This window comes from Equus przewalskii, chromosome 8 (assembly GCF_037783145.1).
Source record: "Equus przewalskii isolate Varuska chromosome 8, EquPr2, whole genome shotgun sequence".
Lineage (NCBI taxonomy): Eukaryota > Metazoa > Chordata > Mammalia > Perissodactyla > Equidae > Equus > Equus przewalskii.
In genome coordinates, this window is record NC_091838.1 from 28,774,060 (window position 1) to 28,797,546 (window position 23,487).

The following is a 23,487-nucleotide window of genomic DNA, read 5'->3' on the forward strand; positions in this document are numbered from 1 at the left end:
ACACCCTCACCAAAAGACTGTGATCCAGGACTGAGCGAAGTCTCCTCCAAGAGGGAAGTGAGGCGGTAGGGGACGCTGGATCATGGGAATATCAAATATCCCTGGGGTCCTTCATAGCCTAGGGAGAAGCCCCCTACCAGGGTGAAAGCTATTGGGGGTGGGGGGTGACCTCATCAAGCCAATACCCCAGGAGAGCTGATAGTGAAAGCAGAGCAAGTAAGCCCATGAGAGCACACAGAAGAAAGCACCCCTTCCCCCACCCACCCAGCACCGGTTCCAGTGCCTGGGATCCTGGTGGAATGCAGAGTGCTGAGAACATGGGGCTCTTGACCCCCACCCAGTGGTGACAGGTGGTAACTACAACCAAATAACACCAGGATGAGAAAGAACAGAGTCACGCCTTCTAGCAGTATCAAAAATTATATTAAATCTCCAGACCAGTGAGAAAATTACATGTACCCAGAAATCAGTCCTGAAGACACAGAAATATGTAATCTAAATGACAGAGAATTCAAAATAGCCATCATCAAAAAACTCAGTGAACTAAAACAGAAGGTAGAGAAACAATTCGAGTTCAGAAGCTATTTCACAAAAGAGATTGAAACTATAAAGAAGAATCAATCAGAAGTATTGGAGACGAAAGATACAATCAATGAGGTAAAACAAAATATGGATTCCCTGAGGCTCCAGCAGGCATCATAGAGGAGCAAATCAGCATAATCAAGGATAGACATATTGAAATGCTCCAGACAGCGGAGGAGAGAGAACTAAGACTAAAAAGAAATGAAGAAAGTCTCCAAGAAATATCTGACTCAATTAGGAAATGCAACATAGGAATTATAGGTATTCCAGTGGAAGAAGAGAAGGAGAATGCAGCAGAAAGTTTTTTCAAAGAAATTATAGCACAGGCCTTCCCAAACGTAGGGAAGGAGATGTAAATCCATGTGAAAGAGGCTACCAAATCTCCTACATATGTCAATGTAAAAAGACCTACTGCAAAGTACATAGTAGTGAAACTGGAAAAAGTGAATGACAAAGAAAGAATACTAAGGGGGGCAGCAAGGCAGAAGAAAATAACCTACAAAAGAACACCTATCAGGCTTTCAGTGGATTTCTCTGCAGAAATCTTAAAGGCTAGGAGAGACTGGAATGACATATTCAAATCTTTGAAGGACAAAAATTTTCAGACAAAAATACTCTATCCAGTGAAAATATCCTTCAAATATGATGGAGAAATAAAAACTTTCCCAGATAAACAAAAGCTCAGGGAGTTCGTAGTCACAAGAACCCCCACTACAAGAAATCCTCAAGAACGCCCTCATACCTGAAAAAAAGAAAGGGAGAGAGGGCTTATAAAGCATGGAGTAAAGAGACAAGTAGGTAAACAAAATTAGAAAGTTGTAGCTATACATCAGAACAGGTTAGCAAAATTTCAAATCTTTTAGCAATAATTTTTCAATGCAATAATTTTTCCAAGAACAGGTTTGGAATTTTTAACAGAAACACCAGGAAGCTAGAGACCTCTACAGAATGTTTGAGCCCTCAATTTTTAGGAGGCAGATGGACAAAAGTAACTCACGAATAGGTATGTCATAGGCCAGGAAGACCTCCAAAACCTTACCTCAAGCTGAAGATTTTTATTGACATTTAAAAAAAAATAGTAAGATTTCCTTTGCAGCCTCAAAGATTACACACACCTTACCCTTTGTGTGTGTGTGTGTGTGTGGTAGGGGGTCGATATTGAACTGGGAGGCATTAGTAAAGCAATATCCATTTCTTAAACATTGAAATACATCCATTTTAGAACATAAATAGCTGCAGTCTGAGCCAGCTAGTTCCTCCCTGGTGCTCTGGCTGCTCCAGCATAGAAGAGCCTCTGGAAGTCACAGCCCACTGTTCGGGTTGCGGGGTAGGTACTGGATCTCAGTAGGAAAAACTGGATACTGATAATGTGGCCAGCCAATGCCTCATCCCCATCTTGGAGCCTAAGGCTCCTTTACTCCTTGCTCTTCCCCAAAGTTACACTTGTAGGAGCTGCAGTTTATGAACGGGTTGTTAAATGCAAGATTTTGACTTGTGGAAGTTGCAGTGTATCGAACTGGTTGTTAAATGTGACAAACAAATGACAAGCAATAGGATATATTGGAGTATATGAGGAAGCCATTTGGTATAAATCTAATTCAGCCTGACCTTGTTTTTCCAAAAGGGCCTGATATGGCTGTTGAGCATACATTGTATATCTGCTTTAAGCATTTGCTATGTCCCAAAGGCAAGAACAAATGGCCTTAAGATAAAGATGCAACTTCCCCTACATTGACATTTCCTTAAGGATAAGCATCTCTCCCTAGCCTAGCAACTGATTACTGCACCTACCCTGTGACCACCCATCTGGAGACAACAGACCTGCTTCCTGCTGTGTCCACTAAGACAGTAGACCTGCTTCCTGCTGTGTCCATCAATCACTGTGGTGACAGAGCAATCTTGTGACTATTGTACAAAGGGACATTTCCATCATACGTGATGCATGCTCTTTGACAGTATATAACCACTCTGTACTCCCCCACTTCTTTGGTGCCTTTCCTTCCCTGGGGAAGGAAGGCCCCAGGCTATATGGTTCTCACAGTTGGCTCATAATAAACTCACCCCAATTTTTATTTATAGATTGGTTATGGATTATTTTTGTCGACAAATGCAAGATTTTGACTTATGTGGGCCTATTTCTGGTTTGCCCTTTTAGACAACCTCCCCTTCCCCTTACCAGTCTCTTTTCCATTCAGCTCCTGCTTCACACATATGTGTTACCTTACAAGACCTCAGGAGAATGACCTTAACCCTCTGGATAAATTATATGAAATCAAGATATGGAATGCTCATTTCCAAAAGGCCTAGAGAATCTCTGCATTATACTCTGAAATGGTATGAATTCCTTATTAATGTTTTAAATATAAAATTCCATGTAATCAAACCATTTATGCTCCTTCACCTCTATTGACAGATCTCCCTGGGTTCTCCATTTTGGCTATCTCTGTCCAAAGGCAAACAGAACAAATGCCTCTGCTTTCTTCAAGTTATTAAATATCTTTAAGAAGAAGTGATACTTGGATTTGAAACTCCAATATAATTGCCCACTTCAGTTCCAAAGTACACAGAAAATCTGGAACCTAGCTTTTCATCCTGAGAAGTCCATCAGGCAGGGGAAAGAAAGGGGGATCCCTAGCGTTCATGCAAAGCACAGGACAGGTTGAGAGGACACAGTTTCACACCCCATCATTCACCTGAGAAGCTGTCAACAAGACTAGTTCTAAGAAGAAAACTTTGCTTTCGTGTTTGAAATCACTTCCCTTCTACGTATCCTGACCCTGGTCTCCTCATGAGGGTGCCCTCATGGGTGTCAACCCAGTGTTTCTATCCTGTTATAATGAATCCTCCAGCACAGGGGCTTAGGAGACAGACTGACCTGGACAGACTCTCAGCTCTGACACTGCCTGGGGAGCTCTGGACAACTTACTTAAGCAGGCTCACATTCAGCTGCTTCATCTGAAGAGTGAGCATGCCAATAGCTCCTTTGTGGCAGGAGAACACCTCTATGTATTAATCCGTAAGTTTCCACTCATCTTCCTGTGTTCACCAAATTATCTTGATTGAACACCAAGGACCTTTTCCATTCCTTCAGCCTAATCAGATAGAGTCACCCATAGCACAAACAGGAAAAGGAGAAGAAAAAAAGCATGAGTATTCAGAGTAGGGCAGAAAGAGTCAAGTGTCTGGTATACACTTCAGAGGAAATTTACTGACTTGGAAGGACAAGATAAACAGCACACTGAGAAAGAAATGGAAGAGACAGAGAAGGTCTACAGAGACAGGAAAGGGAAAAATGGAAGAACCATGAAAATCACTATCCAACTTGTGTATGAGCCAGCTAAATGGAAGGTTACTGAGCAGTGAGCTGTCCCTTTGGTTGTCATCTAGGGAAGACACAAATTTCCAGTGTTGGCCCATTCCCACTTAGGAGTGACAGTTATCTGTGCTCCCATAAAATTCTCCCTAACAACTTCGAAACACACATACCCCAAAACATGTGCCGTGTAGTAACACAGTATCTACCTCACAATTCTGAACACTCCTATGAACTCCAGAAAAGAAAGGTTTGTATACTTTGTGGATGTTGGTGAAATGAAGGAAAAATTCCTTCCTGATGTTCCCCCATAGGATGACTGAGCATTAGATGAAATCATACTTTCAACTAGTCTTGCCATACTAATAATGCTCCCTGATTTCAACATCAACTAGTCCACTTACCAGTTTAAAGACCATAAGCATGACACTCTGTCTCTTAAGCATGGCGTCCTCTTCTGTGAAATAGAATACGGCCCACTTTACAGTGCTCTTGTGAGTCAATCAAGGATGCTAATTAAATGTGTGTGTGTGTGTGCTTTTCCCCTTTGCATTGTGAACATAAGTGCAGCTCACCAGGCACACTCACCGATCCACAGCAAAGAAAGGGACGCAGAGACCATGAATGGTCTAAACCTTTGCTCTCCCCTCCCAGAGAAGCTCATGCAAATGCTCCCAATAGCAAGATGCCATACTGGTAAGAAGAAAGGGAGAGGGAGCACCTTGGAGTTTATCCAAAAGATATAGTTTAAACTAAACTGCTTCAGTTAGAACAGATGGACAGCACAGTAATAGACAAGTTAAATGTATGATCTTATACGCCTCTCAACTCCTAAGAAAACTACGAATATATAAAAGATGCTATGTTAGTTACCTTCCACATCTCCTCCTAAGTCTTAAGGTGTTAAAGAAGAACCCCTAATATTTAGAATTTAAAATTACTTGCTTAAAGTACAGGGTTTCAACTGGTGGAAATTCAGGCACCAAAAGAAGCAGTAAGGAAATATTGCTGAGTTGGAACTTTCTAGAGCCTTGGTTCTCAAAGTGTGGTTTGTGGACCAACATCATCAACAACAGCTGGGAGCAGACACACAGGTCCCACTGCAGTCTCTATAAATTAGAATCTGCTTTCTAATACAATTCCCGGGTGATTTGTATGCACATTATAGTTCAGAAGCTGTGTCTAAAGGATGAGGATCCCTCTCTAATCATACGAAGCATGCAGCTGCCCTCCCCACTTATTAAAAACACCAGTCAAGGGGGACTACCATATATAATATCCGAATCCCGGAACGTTCATAGATTAAAAGTAAAAAACGAAATACTCAGAAAGTGCCATTTTCCTATCTATTATTGGCAAATGTCTTAAACGTTTGCTGAGAAAAATACGAGCAGATGCTTACTGTTCCATCACACTGGCCATCCTTAATCCTCAGATACATCTGTGCATTTTTCACACTTTCAAACATGCAAATCCCAGAGCTGATTTTATGTACTTTCCAGTAGGATTTTTCAGACTGGTTCCCCACTCCAGTGCAGCTTCCATCGGGCTGGATACACAGGGCCTGGCATAGACTCGTAGCAAGTAGAATCACAGCACTGTTGAGGAACATACCCTTCAGAGCAATAAACAGAACAGAAAGGCAATAAATAACAAGCTCATGTTTTGTAGGGGAAGATCCATTCTCTTACAGAAGTTGCATTGATCAGGATCTTATCAAAAGTCTGGTGGTTAAAAATGAGCAAAAGAAGGAAATAAATAATTTAATTGCTATGCAAAGCTAAACAAAACTAAAGGAGGTTGTCTGGTTGACTGATTATAATTTACATCAGTCATTATTTATTGAGACTATAAGGGTCAGCATCACATGCTACAGAGATTTTAAAAAGATATAAAGCACAAACACTCCTCTTAAGAAATTCACAATCACTATAAACAATTTTAATACTAATATAAAGCAGAATAAAAATAGTGTGCTATAAGAGCACCTGAATTATGAAATGCACTATATGGATATTAGTTAAAAGTATGCATGTAGGAATAAATGAATGAATGAATGAAAAGAGATGTTGAATACAACTAGGGTATATTTAAGTAAATTCTATGTAATTGATAGCTTAAGTGGAAGATATAAAAAGTTCTTGAAAGTTAATTAGAAATACACTAACACTGTAAAGAAATGGATAAAAGACATAAACACACAAGTCACAAAAGACAAATACAAATGGTGACTAAACATAAGGAAAGGTAATCCATGCTAGCAAAAATAGCAAACAAAAAGGCTAAAATTAGATGTTTATTCCTCTAGAAAATTACCAAAGTTTTTTTAAGAACCAACTTAATGACTAATGCTTTTCATTGACTTCAGGCACCAAGGCTCAGGTGAGCTTCCCTGGTTGGCAATACTCTGTGCATATTGTTACATATCACTGCTGAGAAAGTAATGCTATCCTGAATCCATGTGGAGAGGACACCTAGAAGTTCAGTGTTTGGTACTTTACCTCAACTGCTCTAGGTGTCTATTCCCTTAGCTGATTTTAATCTGAATCCTTACTCTGTAAATAAACCATAGCCATGAGTGTAACAGCAACCAGTGAGTTCTGAGTCATTCTAGTGAATTATCAAACCTCAGTAGTGTTCTCAAAGACCCCTGAAGTCTGAAGTTTGAGTCAGAAGTGAGGATGGTGATAGGAACTGTTCCCTCTAACTTCATAATTGGCTTAAATTTCACAAGATTAAAACTTGGTACCTTTTTGGAAAGAAATTTAGCAGTATGTTCCCAGAATCTTAAAGGTTTCATATTCTGACATTTAAATTCAATTTTGAATTATCTAAGCAGAGAAAATAATAAAATATGTGGTCAAAGGCATTTGTCAAAGTGTATTTCACAGTAACATAAAGGTGATAAAATGAAGAGATTAAACGTCCAGTGATAAACAAATGTATGTATTTCCTTTATGTTTGAATATTATGCAACCACTAAAAATCATTTTGTTTTGGGAAAAGTAATGTGATGAAGTGTTATATAAAAAGTTTGGAAGACAAATTGACTTTGATTTGATTCATGACCCACCATTTAGTAGCTACACTATACTAGTCAAGATTCTTAGCTTCTGTGAAAATCTTTTCTTCATGTTTAAAATACAGATAACAATATCTATCAGTATTGTTATGATGATTAAATTTAGGTTGTATGTGGTGAAGCTCTCAGTAAAGTGTCCAGCACAAAATAGGCAACTCATAAATGATAGCTGTTATTTTAATATGATACTATTTTTAAGACAAATTCACAACCATAAAGAAAGAAGCATAAGCATTGTGAAATAATCACACATATACAACACTCAAAGGGTATAAATATTCTAATTGTTAGAAAAGTTAAATATGTATATTTGTTTGTTCCCAAATGTAAGATTCTCTAGCTTTTTATTAAGAATCCCTGCATCCACAGTTTGACCTCTAAATTCAATTGGATATAGGATGTTACTCCTATCAGTTTCATGACTGGTGAAGCCATGATCCCTATTGCCTTTCAAAGTCTGGGTAAATAGAATACCAATAGTATCAATGCCACCTAGTGGGAAGAGATTTGATTACTCCATGGTGACTCAATTCAAGAGTTTTCCTCAACAGAGCAAAAGAAAGTGGGTATTTAGCAATATAAACTTCAACGACTTTCCTCTATTTTACCTTGACAAAAACCACAAATTCTTTTGAAAGGTTTGCATAGCCTGCTGATGATTCATCAGCTATTTTGCCATGATGATCAAAAATAACCATGTGACCAGGAACCAGTGCTGACTCAAGAAGTGCACAGCGGTTGGGCTGATAAAGCACCCGCAGCTTAGTGGAGGCTCCACCACTAGCCTAAAAGAAAAAGGGGGGAAAAGCCCTCTGAATTAGCAATAGAACATATTTACATTAAAAATATTTTGAGATTATATGTATGTACAGGTCTACGCCCCTCTATAGGACCCTTGAACTATCCATACAATCTCGCTTTTGTAATTCAATTGTTTGGATTCCTCAGCCTGATTTCTAGTGTCTTGCTCCAAGGACTTTCTTCTCTCAGTTTCTCAGAATCCATGGTAGGGTATTGGGTAAAATAAAAATAACTCCAGTGGCAGGATAATTTAATGAGATGTTAATATGTATTTTATTATAGCTTATTTTTCATTTCTTCATTTGTGTCTTCCTAACTCAAGACTATTTGGGACCAAAAGCTGAAATGAACAGATGTGCATTAGTAGGTTTTACTTTCAAAAGACTAAACAAATCAAGGAGCTTATGCTATAAGGAGACATTTCTGGTTCAGGGTACTGCTTGAGGTCTTATCCCATCTCCCCTCAGTGCTCCAGGGAGGCATTTAGACCTAAATAGGGAGGACTCATTGATGTCCCTTGAATGGCTTGATCCATGACACTAAGGCTACCACCTCGACAAAGTTCCCTTGTCTACGTATGGCAGGTAAGCAACAGAGCTATTGGCCTTCAAGAAGCCAACTGATGTTTGATGAGTACATCAGCAGTGAACAGTGTAGACTGAAGCTAAGAGGGCTGTCGCCAGATATTCTGAAACTCTACACCAGGTGAAATCTTGTGTATAACAAGATGAGTCTCATAATAAGTAAGATAGAATGTCTCACCAAACTAGTGGGACAGGGGCTTAGAGATAGATTTAATTTTATTTTAGAAAATAAAGTAATCGGACATTTCCTGAACGCTTAATTTAACTGAGTAAATTCCATACCCACTACATTCGTATTTATTAAGCACTTACTATGACCAGGACCTGTACTGAGCAGAATGTGTTATGAAGTACAGCATAGGGTACCTTGCTAAGTCTGGAGCAGAGGAAAAAAGACTTCATGGAGGAAGTTTGACTAATTAATCACTTAGCCTGAATTTCAGTCCTACAAATTACAATAAGTGTTTTCATTTCACTAATTATTATTTTCCCTTAAGTTAAATAACATGCTATGAGTTAAGAATCATTATATAACATTATATAACACTAAGTGAGGAAGCTATAGTATGAGAGTTGGAGTCAGACTGCCTTTGTTCAATTCCTGCTTTCACACTTACTAGTTATGTGACCTTGGACAACTCAATCCTTCTATCATTCATGTTCCTCTTCTGCTAAATAGGGATAATAATAGATTCTCTCATAGGGTAGATGTAAAGACTAAATAATATGACACATATTAAGCACTTAGAACAGTGCGTGGCAATTATTTTTCAAAATAAATAATGTGTGCATTTAAAAATAAAACAGCTGTATATAGTAAAAGCTGCTTTTTAAACCCAGATTAAGGAATATAAAGCATAATAAAGTAAAATCATTGTTTTTTCCCTAATATTATGGCCCCTGAAGGCGCTTTTGAAAAGTCAAATTGTCTCCTTTTGGAGGTCCATTAAAATTTTGAATGTTATCAGACAAGTTGTCTACTTTTTCTTGTCTAAATTCTAATTGCTGAAATTTAGCACTATTTATGCATCAGAATCTCAAAAATTAGTGAGACAAAACAGAATAATCAAAAAAGTGAAAGCAAAAGCCAACGGAAAATACAACTTGATAATCTTATAACAGTACATTATGCAAAAATATATTATATATGGATACAGTACTATTGATAGATGGCAAAGAGAAAAATTACTACATACCATTCCAGCGACAGAGCCATTGTCAAGAGCAAGAGAAAGATGTCTAATTTTATGACTTTGGAAAATGCATATATTTTCTTTGTTGAAAATAACATCAAAGAGACCTGGAAAATATTTTAAGTATTAGCAAGTAATTCATGCCTTTAAAGCTTTTTTCTTATTCAATTATATATTGAAACCTCCTAATAATATTTTTTACGATATCTCTCACATAAAGGTTTTTAATTAGTCAAAAGGTAAAACGCCAGTACCTTTGACTATTTACATGTTGTTTGGCATTTTGGTGGAATTTTCATGGAAAATCTCTAATGCCTTCCCATGCTAGTCAGTAAGTCTCTGAGAAAATCCTCCTAAAATAACACCTGATGGAACTGTTTCAAGGAAAATAAATTATCCTAGTGTTAAAACCTTCTTAAACTGTCTAAATCTCAGAGACTTGGGGTAAAATAAAATAATGCATTATAAAAGTAAACACATATGATTTGGGCATTAGTGACTGGTTTGTATGATGATCATGACAAAGATTATGTCAACATATATTTGATTTTTTTAGTTTTCAATACACTTCTATATACCTTTTTATCTTAAAATGCAAGCTTCCTGAGGGCATGAACTTTTATCTACTCTGTTGATAGCTATATACCATTATTTAGAACAGTGCCTAGAAGACAATAGGTGCTCAAGAAATATTCCTTAGATAAGTTAATTAGATCTTCATAGCATAAAACAGCCTACGAAACATCCCCTCCCCCCTCCACACACACATTTATCCCCATTTTGCAAATGAAGGAACAAACTTAGAGAGATAAGGGACTTTCCCAAGATCCCTACCTAGTCATAGAATGGAAATAGATGCCAGAACTTCAGATCTCAGCCCAGCGCTCTTTGCATTACCAGTAATCCTTCTATTAGTACTTAAAACCATCAGATTTTCAGGAATCCACTCTTGTAACAATAAATGAAGACCATTTTTCCTTTTACAAATAGGTGATTCTCAAACAATGAAGAGTCAAGCCAAATATAAAAGAACACATATTGTATGCTTTATTTTATATAAAGCACAAAAACAGGTAAAAATACTCCAGGGTCTTAGGAGTCAAGGTAGTGGTTATTTTGGGGGGACAGAGACTGTACAGGGGCATGTGATTGCGTGTGGAGTGCTGGTAATGTTCTATTTCTTGATTTGGGTTCTAGTTACATAAGTGTGTTCAGTTTGAAAAAACTCCTAGGTATAATATTTAAGGGGTTCAGAGTATGGTACCTCAAAATATACCACTCTGGCATAAGGATTATTTTGAGCTGAAAGCAACTGAGAAAACAATACAGGACAATTCTCTGCCCTCCTCCTATCTATCTGAAAGCAGAACATAAATTCCTCTTTTGAAGGTATCCCCCAACCCCATTTCCTGAGCAGGAAGGGGTAACAATCTTATCAAGGAAGGCAAAGTCGCACGAGAAAGGGTCTCCACAAACAAACCTCTCTAATTAGCCCTTAGCTACCATTAGTTTCTCCATATATTTGCCTTCTCACAATTTGCTGCGGGTAGAAGCTCAACGCTTTTTCTTTGTCTTGTTACTTCTCTAATCTAAAAGAGTAGAGGAAAAAGGTCTTTTGTTCTTCCTCTGTAATATATTTGAATATAATAATTTTAAAAATAGGTGATTTCTTGAGGCGTGACTTATTTCATTTCCTAACGAGTTGCTGAGGTTTGTCTGTATGCGTCTTACGTGTGTGTGCATATACATATATATACATAATACAGAACATTTATAAAATATATGTAATATAAAATACGCAATGTATATTATATACTGTCTATAAAACGATGTCATGGTAACAAAGTTAGATTTTCTAAAATGAACCAATCTTTCCTATCTCACCATTGTCAACATAGCCGTTTTGCATTAGCTCAAAACTTTCAGCCTAGTCAATATACACCAAAGGAAGGAGGATTATGGTAGTTATTGGGTAATTTAGGTTCCCCAAATCTCAATTTTTAACATGTAATTGTTCAGATATTAGCTTGAATTATCCACCTTCTTGTCTGTGTATATTTATCTAGAGTTAACAAACGTAATTCACGAATTCTACCTTTATATTTTTATTCCAATTAACTACATGGGCAAATGCTTTTAGTTAAGAACAAGGTCTGATGTAGAAGTTAACTGTACTACTCCAAATTTTAAAAGGATTTCACTGTAAATTTAAATAATCTTATATTCACTTAAAGTCATATTTCCAAAAGTGAAAGACATGTATATTAGTTCAAGAGACCACTCCAAACAGAAACTCTTCTTCTTAATTAATCTCTAATTTATTTTTGTCTACCTAATAAAATTCATCTTAATGGTTAAAAATTAAGGATCTTCATAAAATTGAACCATGTTGATGAACATTTACAAATAATCCTGGAGATTATGGGGGGGTGAATGTTATTGAAATGAAGAAAGAACCAAGACATAGGAATTTGGACTTTCATTCTGACATTGACACATTAGATAATCTTGGGCAAATCACTTTGCATCAATCTGTCTCAGTTTCCTTATGAATAAATCAGCCTGAGAATTATTAAAGGACTGTTGTTCAGATGATTCATTAATTGTGTGAACTAATGAGTTAATGATAGAAGAATGTGTAAACTAGAGGAGTGTTATTGAAAATGTGCTAAGAATAATTTTCATTGTTTAAGTCAATCTTCCCTGTGACCTAAAGATTTCACAAATACCAGACTCGAAATCCATAAAACTATAAAGGCATTATTTTTTCAGTTTTTTGGTAAAGATTCAATGACTAAAATCATAAAATTACATATATTTTGTTATAAAAATTTCTATTTTTAAAGTTTATCAAATATAAGTTCTATGAAGGGATGGCAATTCATCTGTTTATTCATTGCTGTCAATCTTATGCCTAAGACATTGTCTCATCCACAGCAAGCATTTTATAAATATTTGTTGAATAAACAAACTCCTGCGAAAAAAAAATTAAGGGTTTCTATTTTGAGAAATTTAACTCTTTACAGAATGTCCTTGGGTTTGGAAGCTTAGTACAGTGAGTTTTAATTAAAAAATACATATTAGGAATAGAATCTTTTCCAGTGAAATTATAATCAAATCAGTGTGATAAATGAGATCTTCAGGAAATTTCAATCTTTTCAATACAGCAAAAATACACTATTGTGGAGGAACTCTAAAATACTTTCATGGGCCTCTGGAGTTTCAGGGAGCTCAGTTTGGAGAAAAGAGATGGTAAGGAAAAAGAGCACTACCATATGAATGAAGGGATTAAAATTCCTTTAAACTGAAACCTTCTGAACAAGCAGTAGCCACAGAAACATTACCTAAGGAGATACTCCTGAAAATACAGCAGCAACTGACCATCCTCTATTGGAAGCCCAATAGAACCTTCTATGCTTTCCCATGGAAGCCCTAAAATTCCCTCTCTCTCCCCTCTGTTTTTTGTTAAGTTGGTATATAAACCTGTACCTCTAATTATTCATTGTATAACTCATTACTGAATACTCCCACATATTTGTATAGCATGCACATATAAATAAACCTTATCTTTCCCATTAATCTGTCTACTGTCAGTTAATTTATAGGATTCCATCATTGGAACATAAGATGGTAGAGGACAAGTTTTCCTCCCAAAATAATCTGGATATATGATTTCTAGTTCTGGCTTTGCAGTAAAGAGTTCAATCATCCATTCAATCACCGTCTATTGAGCACCTGCTATGTGCAAGGAATAATCTCAAGTGTAACCTAGACAAAAATTCTAAATGTTCTTATCTCTAAAACACCCTTATCTTTAAAAATTAGAGGCAAGTCTACATGATCTTAAAGTTGCTGGTTAATGCTAACATTTAATCACACTAATTTCATCAAAACAAACTCTAATTGGCCAAATCCAACAGAAGCATTTCAGTCCTTATTTCACTTTGCCTTTCTACTATATTTGAACTTGCAGACACCTTTTAAAATGCTACAATCTCCCACTTCACTAACTTCCTTCTCAGTTTCCTACTTCACTCTCTGTTGTCATCTTCATGCATAGGGTTCCTAGGGTTCTGTCCTCAGGTGATTAACTTTCTTCACAGGCTCTTCACAGGCTCCCTGGAAAGTTTATTTTAAGAATCTATAAATTGAGAAATCCCAAATCAATATCTTCACCACTCATCTCTCTCTCAACATCAGCTCATCTATATAATTTACTGTTAAACATAAACAACCTGGGGACCAGCCCAGTGGCACAGTGGTTAGGTTCACGCCCTCCACTTTGGCAGCCCAGGGTCTGCAGGTTCAGATCCTGAGTGTGGACCCAGCACTGTTCATTAAGCCATGCGGTAGTGGCACTCCACATAAAATAGAGGAAGACTGGCACAGATGTTAGCTCAGCGACAATCTTCCTCAAGCAAAAAGAGGAAGATTGGCAACAGGTGTTAGCTCAGGGCCAATCTTCCTCACAAAACAAAAACAAAAACACAAACAGCTGGATATCTCACAGGCACTTCAAACTCAGTATGGACAAACTAGAGCTGATAATTTTCCATATATTCTTAGTTTCCAAATCTAGTCCTTCTAAATTTTTCTGCATTTCCTACCTCCATTGGTGACCCCATCAGTAAGTTAATAACCCAGACCAGAAAACTGAGGGTAACCCCTTCCCTTAATGTACCTTTACCAATAAACCACCAAGTCCTGTCAATTTTACTTCCTAGGTATTCTTCAAATCATCTTCTCTATCAATACTCCCACTGAAGTTCTCCTCATCTTCTGATTGACAGATTATGAGAGGCTCCTAACTGGTATCTCTTTCTCTAATCTTCCCACATAACCCTCAAATCTGGCTTCCACTTAGCTGCCAAAGTATTTTTACACTACTTCAAATCCATGAATGGCTATCTCTCACTCATAGGAAGGAATCAAAGAAGTTGCCTTCAGACATACACTAGTTCTTCTCTCCCAAATCCTTTTGTAGGGGACACAGAGTAGCAATGGAAAAATTAAGGTTTAACTTATGCAGAAGACAGCTGTTCACTACTAGCAGACCACCTTTAACATAGGAGATATGATTATAGTGGTGGGGTAAAGTGTTTAAAACATGTCTCTAGAGGAAAACATCAGATTAGAAACTCCCTTTTGCAACCACATGCAGTACAACACTTGAAACTAATGTTGGATCTATTGCTAGATTCTGAGTTGAGAAATCCAGCAATTCACAACATGAAAGAGCCCAGATCTGCTGAAGACTAGCAAAGGTGTTAGTCTTCCCACTATATACCAAATCAGAGAGAGTTACAGGAGGTCATAGAGAAAAGTGAGCAGCCATACCCCTACAATGAAAGTGTATTTCCAAGGCATCCAGAGTCCTCTTCTTCCTTTACATCTCCTTTCCCCAGTCTTTCAGAATTGAGAGACTGAAGTTCACTGTAAAGGGAGCTGAATAAGACAAAATCCAATCTAATGCACATCCTTTTTCAATCTAAAACCAAGGAGGTCCTTCCAAGTACTTACATGAAATATAGGGGCAAAGCCAATGGCTCTTAATTTCAGAGAAGTGTAGTTAGGATATGGTAAGAACCAGGGCAGAAGACAAAGTGACCAGTGTATAGTCAGTGCTACACACTTTAAACAATGAACTTTTTTCAAATCCTTTATTAGAACTTAGTAGCAGAGAATCAGAGAAAATAATTGTAGCTAATCACCATCAGATACTCACTAGAAATAGGGCTTAAAACTGTGTAGACCAACTATTAACAATGATCTAAGAGAGGAATTTATCAGTACTTAAGGAGATAGGTAAGGAGAACAAGGACAATCCAAAGAGGTGACAGGTTCTGGGAATGGCTAAATTTTTTGTTATTCAAAGGGAAGTAGAGAATAATCAGCACAAGAACTTTTTTTTGTTTTTAACTTGCAGCATGAATGGAAAGGGGCATTACCCTCTTTGGCATATCATGTAAATTGTTTTTAATAAAGAAACAATGAAAAAATTCAGAAAAATTTGTCTTATGAAGATTCAAGAAGCTATATTTCATATGATACAATTCTCCTTAAATTCCCACTTCCTATTTAAGTGAAACTGGAACTGGAAATTATCAAGGTTGCATTAGAGGTACAGTGACCATATAATTTACGGTCCAACCAGAACACATTTGAGATTAAACAAGGATATCAACCAGATGGAAAACTGAGGCATAAATAAAAGCAGGCAATGCAGATTGTATGGTCCTTTAACTTGTTATGTTTTATACATGAAAAAGACCTTAGCCTTACATTTTAAAATTGGAGAATAAGTATGGGTTTATATACTTGAGGTTTACATAAAGTTTAAAGTATGTATTTTTTATTACTTCTACTTTAATGAATGACAAAAGTGTAATGAAGAATTGCTGGAAAGATGGCAGTGTAGGGGGACCCTGAACTCACCTCCTCCTATGGACAGAACAAATTTACAACTACTCTTGAAACAATTACCCCTGAGAGAGAACCGGAAACTGGATAAAACAACCCCCACAACAATTTACAGCACTGACTGAGGTGGAAGAGGCAGAAACACCTTTCTGGTGAGGAAAAAGCTGCATTCCACCTGAGGCAATTCACAACTGGGAACAATCTTGAGGTACAAAGCTTTTCCTGGAGGAGTGGGGGATCTGAGCAGGAGAGCTTTGCCATGATAAGCAGCTTTTGAACTCACCACAACTGAGATAAGTGCCTTTATACAGCGTTGCTGGCTATTAAAAACAATGGGGCATAGCCCTAGAAAAGGTAACGAACATAAGAGAAAGAAAAGCCTGCACTTAAAGGGCCCAAGTACAAACTCACTCGTTTCAGAAAGCAACACAAAATCACAAGAAAGAAAGGTGCAGTCCTTTGGTGAAAGAGACTCAGTTAATATACTCTAAACACATCCCAGAGAGGCAGGAGGTGGTTGAGCTGATGTCCCCAACGACTGAGACTGATAGCAGCCATGATTGTGACCTAGTACACACGTGCTGATACAGATGCTGGCAGACACCATTGGAATTCTTACCCTGGCCTCTTAGTGCAGGGGTCTGCACCACTCACTAGCACACTGATTTAATCCAGCTTAGCTAGGGCAAGCAGCCCACCCTAGGGACTGACCCCACCCAACAGCAAGCCCTTGGGCAACTTGTAGGCCCACATAGGTGGGGTGTGTGGGACCTTTGCAGCGGGGGCAAGTGGGTCTGCCTCTGTGGGTCAGGGCATGTGCGAGGGCCAGGCCTGTGTTGGTGGAATGTGTGGGGCCTATTCAGCAAGGTAAGTGGGTCCACTTTAGCAGGGAGGGGAATACACGCAGGCAGGACTGCACTGATGGGTGCACTGACTTGTGCTTCTCAAACAATCACACAGGAGATTGTCCCTACCTTCCAAAGCCTGAAACATTTTGTACTGCCACTCCTGAGGCCAGCCCCACCCAGCTGCATTCCTGAGAGAACTGACAACAGCCTCAAAGGCCAGAGACCTATAGTACTCATGAGCCCCTGAGCCTAGCAACAAGCCATGCTGGAGGCCTGCTCACTTAACAGCAAAACTGCAGCAGGAATGTGATATTATACCTTGCAGCCAAATGCACTGGGGTTCCCCACACCCACTAAAGTGACTGAAGGGACTGTAGCAGCTGCACACAGTTGAGCCTTATAACTGGCTGGCCTGGGAGAAAGCCTAGCCTCCCCAGGCACCTGCAGTAAAAGCAACCCTGCCACAACAGAAGAACACATGTAGCCCATACAGGGGACATTCCTGGAACATTTGGAAATGGAGATGAGAGGGAAGGAAATTGCTGGGCCTCATAAGGCATCTCTTACCTAAGGGCACTTCTCCAAGAGCAGGACACAGAGCTGACCTACCTAACACATAGATATAAGCACAGAGAAATATGCAAAACGAGGAGACAAAGAAATATGTTCCAAATAAGGGAACAAGACAAATTCTCAGAAAAAGAACTAAATGAAACAGAGATAAACAACCTACCTGATAAAGAATACAAACTAATAGTCATAAGGATGCTTGGTGATCTTAGGAGAAGAATAGATGAGCACAGTGAGAACTTCAACAAAGAACTGAAGAATACAATAACAGAAATGAAAAATTAACTAGAGGGAATCAATAGCAGAGTAGATGATACAGAAGAATGGATCGGCAAACTGGACAAAAGACTAGAGGAAATCACCCAAACTGAACAGATAAAAGAAACAAGAATTAAAAACAATAAGGAAAGTCTAAGGGACCTTTGGGACAACATCAAGCATACTAACACGTGTATTACAGGTGGCCCAGAAGGAGAAGAGAGAGACCAAGGAGCAGGGAATCTATCTGAAGAAATAATAGCTGGAAACTTTCCTAACTTAAGGAAAGAAACAGACTTCCAGGTATAGGAAGCACAGAGAACACCAAAAAAGAGGAACTCAAAGTGGCCCACACCAAGACACATTATAACTAAAATGTCAATAATTAAAGATAAAGAGAGAATCCTAAAAGCTGCAAGAGAAAGGCAACAAGTTATATACAAAGGAAAACCCTTAAGGCTATCAGCTGACTTCTCAGCAGAAACCCTACAGGCTAGAAGGGAGTGGTGCAATATATTTAAGGTGCTGAAAGGAAAAAAATCTACAGCCAAGAATACTCTACTTGGCAAGGTTATCATTCAAAATGGAAAGAGTTTTCCAGAAAAGCAAAATCTAAGAGTTTATCACCAATAAACCAGCCTTGCCAGAAATGTTAAACAGACTTATTTAAGTGGAAAGGAAAAGAGCACAAATGAGAAGAAGAAAATTATAAAATAAATACATAAATAAAATCCCAGGTAAAGGCAAATATACAGTAAAGGTAGCAGATCAAAAACCTATAAAGCTAATGTGAAGGTGAAAAGACAAAAGTATTAACAGGTTAACAAAAGTACTAAGAGGTTAACAGATGCACAAATACAAAAAAGAATGTAAATATGATATCAAAAACATAAAATGTCAGAGGAGGGGAGTAAAAGAGTAGAGCTTTTAGCAGCAGGTAAAACTTAGGAGACTATCAGTTTAATATAGATTGCTATTTAAGCAGACTACATATGAACCTCATTGTAATCACAATCAGAAATCTATAATAAATACACAAAAAATTAAGAGAAAGGAACAAAAACTTAATACTAAAGAAAGCCATCGAACCACAAGGGAAGAGAACAAGAGAAGAGTAAAAGGAAAAAAGAACTACTAAAACACCCAGAAAAAAAGTAGCAAAAAGGCACTAAGTACATACTTAGCAATAGCTACTTTAAATGTCAATGGGCTGAATGCTCCAGTCAAATACATAGGGTGGCCAACTGGATGAAAAAAAACAAGACCCATATATTGGCTGCATACAAGAGACACACTTCAGACCTAAAGACACTCACAAACTGAAAGTGAAGGGATGGAAAAAGATACTCCATGCAAATGGAAAAGAAAAGAAAGCTGGGGCAGCAATACTTATGTCAGACAAAATAAACTTTAAAACAATGACTGTAACAAGGGACAAAGAAGGGCACTTCATAAATGATAAAGGGAACAATCCAACAAGAGGATATAATACTTGTAAATATTTACGCACCCAACATAGGAGCACCTAAATACATAAAGCAATTATTAACAAACATAAAAGGAGAAATAGACGGTAACACAACAACAGCAGAGGACTTTAACACTGCACTTACATAAATGGATAGATCATCCAAACAGAAGATCAATAAGGAAACATTGGCCTTCAATGACACATTGGACCAGATGGACTTAGTAGATACATATAGAACATTCCATCCAAAAACCACAGAATATACATTCTTTTTAAATGCATATAGAACATTCTCGAGGATGGGTCACATATTAGGCCACAAAATGTCTCAATAAATTTAAGAAGATTGAAATAATACCAAGCATCTTTTCTGACCACAATGGTATGAAACTGGAAAGCAACTACAAGAAGAAAACTAGAAAAGCCACAAATATGTGTAGACTAAACAGAACGCTGTTGGACAACTATTGGGTCAACAAAGAAATCAAAAGAGAAATTAAAAAATACTTGGAGACAAATGAAAATGAAAATACGACATGCCAAAACTTACAGGATACAGCAAAGTGGTACCAGGAGGGAACTTTATAGCAATATAGGCCTACCTCGACAAACAAGAAAAATCTCAAATAAACAATCTAACAGTGCACCTAAAGGAACTGGAAAAAGAAGAACAAACAAAGCCCAAAATCAGTAGAAGGAAGGAAATGATAAAAATCAGAGAGGAAATGATATGCAGACTAAAAAGTCAATAGAAAACATCAATGAAACTAAGAGCTCATTCTTTGAAAACATAAACAAAATTGACAAACCTGTAGCTAGGCTCATCAAGAAAAAAAGAGAGAAGGCTCAAAGAAAATCAGAAACAAAAGCAGAGAAATTACAATGGACACCTCACAAATATAAAAGATTATAAGACAATACTATGAAAAGCTATATGCCAACAAATTGGATAACCTAGAAGAAACAGATAAATTCTTAGAATCACACAAGCTTCCAAAACTGAACAAAGAAGAAATAGAGAACTTTAATAGACCAATCACCAGTAAGGAGATTGAAACAATAATCAAAAACCTCCCCCAAAATTAAAGTCCAAGGCCAGATGGCTTCCCTGAATTCTACCAAACATTTGAAAAAGACTTAATACCTGTCCTTCTCAAATTTCTTCCATAAAATTGAAGAGGAGGGGAAGCTTTGTAACTCATTCTACAAGGCAAATATTACCCCGATACCAAAACCACACAAGGACAACAGAAAAAAAGAAAATTACAGGCCAATATCACTGCTGATCATCAATGCAAAAATCCTTGACCAAGTACTAGTAAGTTGAATACAACAATACATTAAAAAGATCATAGAACATGATCAAGTGGGATTTACCCCAGGGATGCAGGGATGGTTCACTATCCACAAATCAATCAATGTGATACAACACCTTAACAAAATGAAGAATAAAAATCATGTGATCATCTCCAGAGAGGCAGAGAAAGCATGTGACAAGATACAGCATCCATTTATGATCAAAACTCTCAATAAAAGGAGTATTGAAGGAAAGTACCTCAACATAATAAAGGTCATATATGACAAACCCACAGCCAATGTCATACTCGACAGGGAAAATCTGAAAGCTATCCCTTTAAGAACAGGAAGAAGACAAGGATGCCCACTTTCACACTCTTATTTAACATAGCACTGGAAGTCCTAGCAAGAGCAATGAGGAAAGAAAAAGAAAACAAAGGGACCCAAATAGGAAAGGAAAAAGTGAAACTGTCACTTTTTGCAGATCACACGATTTTATATATTGGAAACCCTAAAGAATCCACCAAAAACTATTAGAAACAATAAATGAATATGGTAAAGTTGCATGAAGCAAAATCAGCATACAAAAATCAGCTGCATTTCTATACACGAACAATGAACTAGCAGAAAAAGAACTCAAGAATACAAACCCATTTACAATTACAACAAAAAGAATAAAATACCTAAGAATAAATTTAACCGAAGAGGTGAAAGACCTGTACATTGAAAACTAAAAAATACTGTTGAAAGACATTGAAGAAAACACACAAAGAAAGGGTAAGATATCCCATTCTCTTGGAGTGAAGAATTAACATAGTTAAAATGTCCGTATTTCCTAAAGCAATCTAGATTCAATGCAATCTCTATCAAAGTTCTACTGACATTCTTCACAGAATGGAACAACAAAAGACTCTGAATAACAAAAGCAATTCTCAGGAAAAAGAAAAAAGCTGACAGTATCGTACTCCCTCATTTCAAAATACTACTAACCTATAGAAATCAAAACAGCATGGTACCAGAACAAAAACAAACACATAGATCAATGGAACAGAATCAAGAGCCCAGAAATAAACCCATACATCAATGGAGAGTTAATTTTCAACAAGGGAGCCAAGAACACATAATGGAGACAAGAAAGTCTATTCAATAAATAGTGCTGGGAAAACTGGATAGCCACACGCAAAAAAATGAAAGTAGACCATTATCTTACACCATACACAAAACTTAACTCAAAATGGATTAAAGACTCGAATGTAAGACCCGAAATCACAAAACTTCTAGAAGACAACATAGGCAGTGTGCTCTTTGACATCAGTCTTAGCAGCATATTTTCAAATACCGTGTCTGAACAGGCAAGGGAAACAAAAGAAAAAATAAACAAATAGGACTACATCAAACTAAAAAGCTTCTCCAGCAAAGGAAACCATCAACAAAAGGAAAAGACAACCTAACAACTTAGAGAACATATTTGCAAACAATATATCCAATAAGGGATTTATATCCAAAATATACAAAGAACTCATACATCTCAACAACAAAAATAAAACAACACAACTAAAAAATGGGCAAAAGATTTCAACAGATATTTTTCCAAAGAAAATATACAGATGGCCAACAGCCACATGAAAAGATGTTCAACATTGCTAATTATTAGGGAGACGCAAATGAAAACTACAATGAGATATCACCTTACATCCAAGAGAATGGCTATAATTAAAAAGACAAGGAATAACAAGTGTTGGAGAGGATGTGGAGAAAAGGGATCTCTCACATACTGCTGTTGGGAATGCAAACTGCTGCAGCCATTATGGAAAACAGTATGGTGAGTCCACAAAAAATTAAGAATAGAACTATCATATGATAGAGCTATTCCACTGCTGGGTATTTATCCAAAGAACATGAAAACACAAATGCATAAAGATATATGCACCCCTACGTTCACTGCAGCATTATTCACAATAGACAAGACATGGAAACAGCCTAAGTGCCCATCAAAGGATGAATGGAAAATGAAGTTGTGGTACATATACACAATGGAACACTATTCAGCTATAAAAAAGATGAAATCTTGCCATTTGTGACAGCATGGATGAACCTTGAGGGTATTATGCTAAGAGAAATAAGTCAGAGGGAAAAGTCAAATAGTGCATGATCTCACTCATAAACAGAAGATAAAAACAACAAACACACACATAGATACAGAGATTAGATTGGTAGTTACCAAAGGGGAAGTGGGGAGGGAGGAGGGTGAATGGGGTGACTGGGCACATATGCATGGAATTGGATGATAATTAGTTTTTGGGAGGTGAACATGATGTAGTCTACACAGAAACCAAAATATAATGATCTACACCTGAAATTTGTATAATGTTACAAACCAATGATACATCAATAAAAAGTAAAAAATAAAGCAGATAAGCTTAGAAAAAGAAAAAATATAAGACACTCAGGCACCATGTATGAGAGTGTTAATTGATATAACTCTTCTGGAAAGAGATAAGACAATATGTATAAGATGCCTTAAAATTTTCTTTATATTTAGCCTAGTAATCCTATTTTTCAGCAATCTTTATTAAGAAAATAACCAGGGGGCTGTCCCAGTGGCACAGCAGTTAAATTCACACATTCCACTTCGGCGGCCCAGGGTTCACCGGTTCAGATTCCAGGTGCAGACCTACGCACCACTTGTCAAGCCATGTTGTGTCAGGCATCCCACATATAAAGTAGAGGAAGATGGGCATGGATGTTAGCTCAGGGCTAATATTCCTCAAAAAAGAAAAAAGAAAGAAAATACTGAGATATAATAGAAACATCAGAGATAACAGAACAATAGTATATTTATCAAAATACAGAATGTCATATCCATGTGGCAAATTTATACAGTGGAGTATATATTATTTTAATGCCTTTGAGAATATTCGATAACATGTAAAAAATACTCATGTAATAATACTAAGAGCAAAATTAAAATTCTATGTTGAATACACTTAGTCTATTGTGTATTTAAAACTATATACATAAAATGTAATATTTCATAATATTTGTTATATTTCACATAATGCTGTATAT

General features: G+C 37.2%; 1 protein-coding gene across 21 annotated transcripts in view; it reads right to left on the reverse strand.

Annotated features, from left to right (window-relative positions):
* Positions 1-23,487, reverse strand: part of RP1 (RP1 axonemal microtubule associated) — a 440,182-nt gene that overhangs the window by 165,401 nt on the left and 251,294 nt on the right. For all 21 annotated transcript variants that reach the window (XM_070631597.1, XM_070631612.1, XM_070631605.1 and 18 more), the window contains 3 exons: positions 9,559-9,662; positions 7,586-7,762; positions 5,298-5,510 (listed from right to left, as the gene is read on the reverse strand). In XM_070631597.1, the coding sequence (XP_070487698.1) occupies positions 5,298-5,510; positions 7,586-7,762; positions 9,559-9,662 (494 nt within the window). The remainder of the gene's footprint in view (positions 1-5,297; positions 5,511-7,585; positions 7,763-9,558; positions 9,663-23,487) is intronic.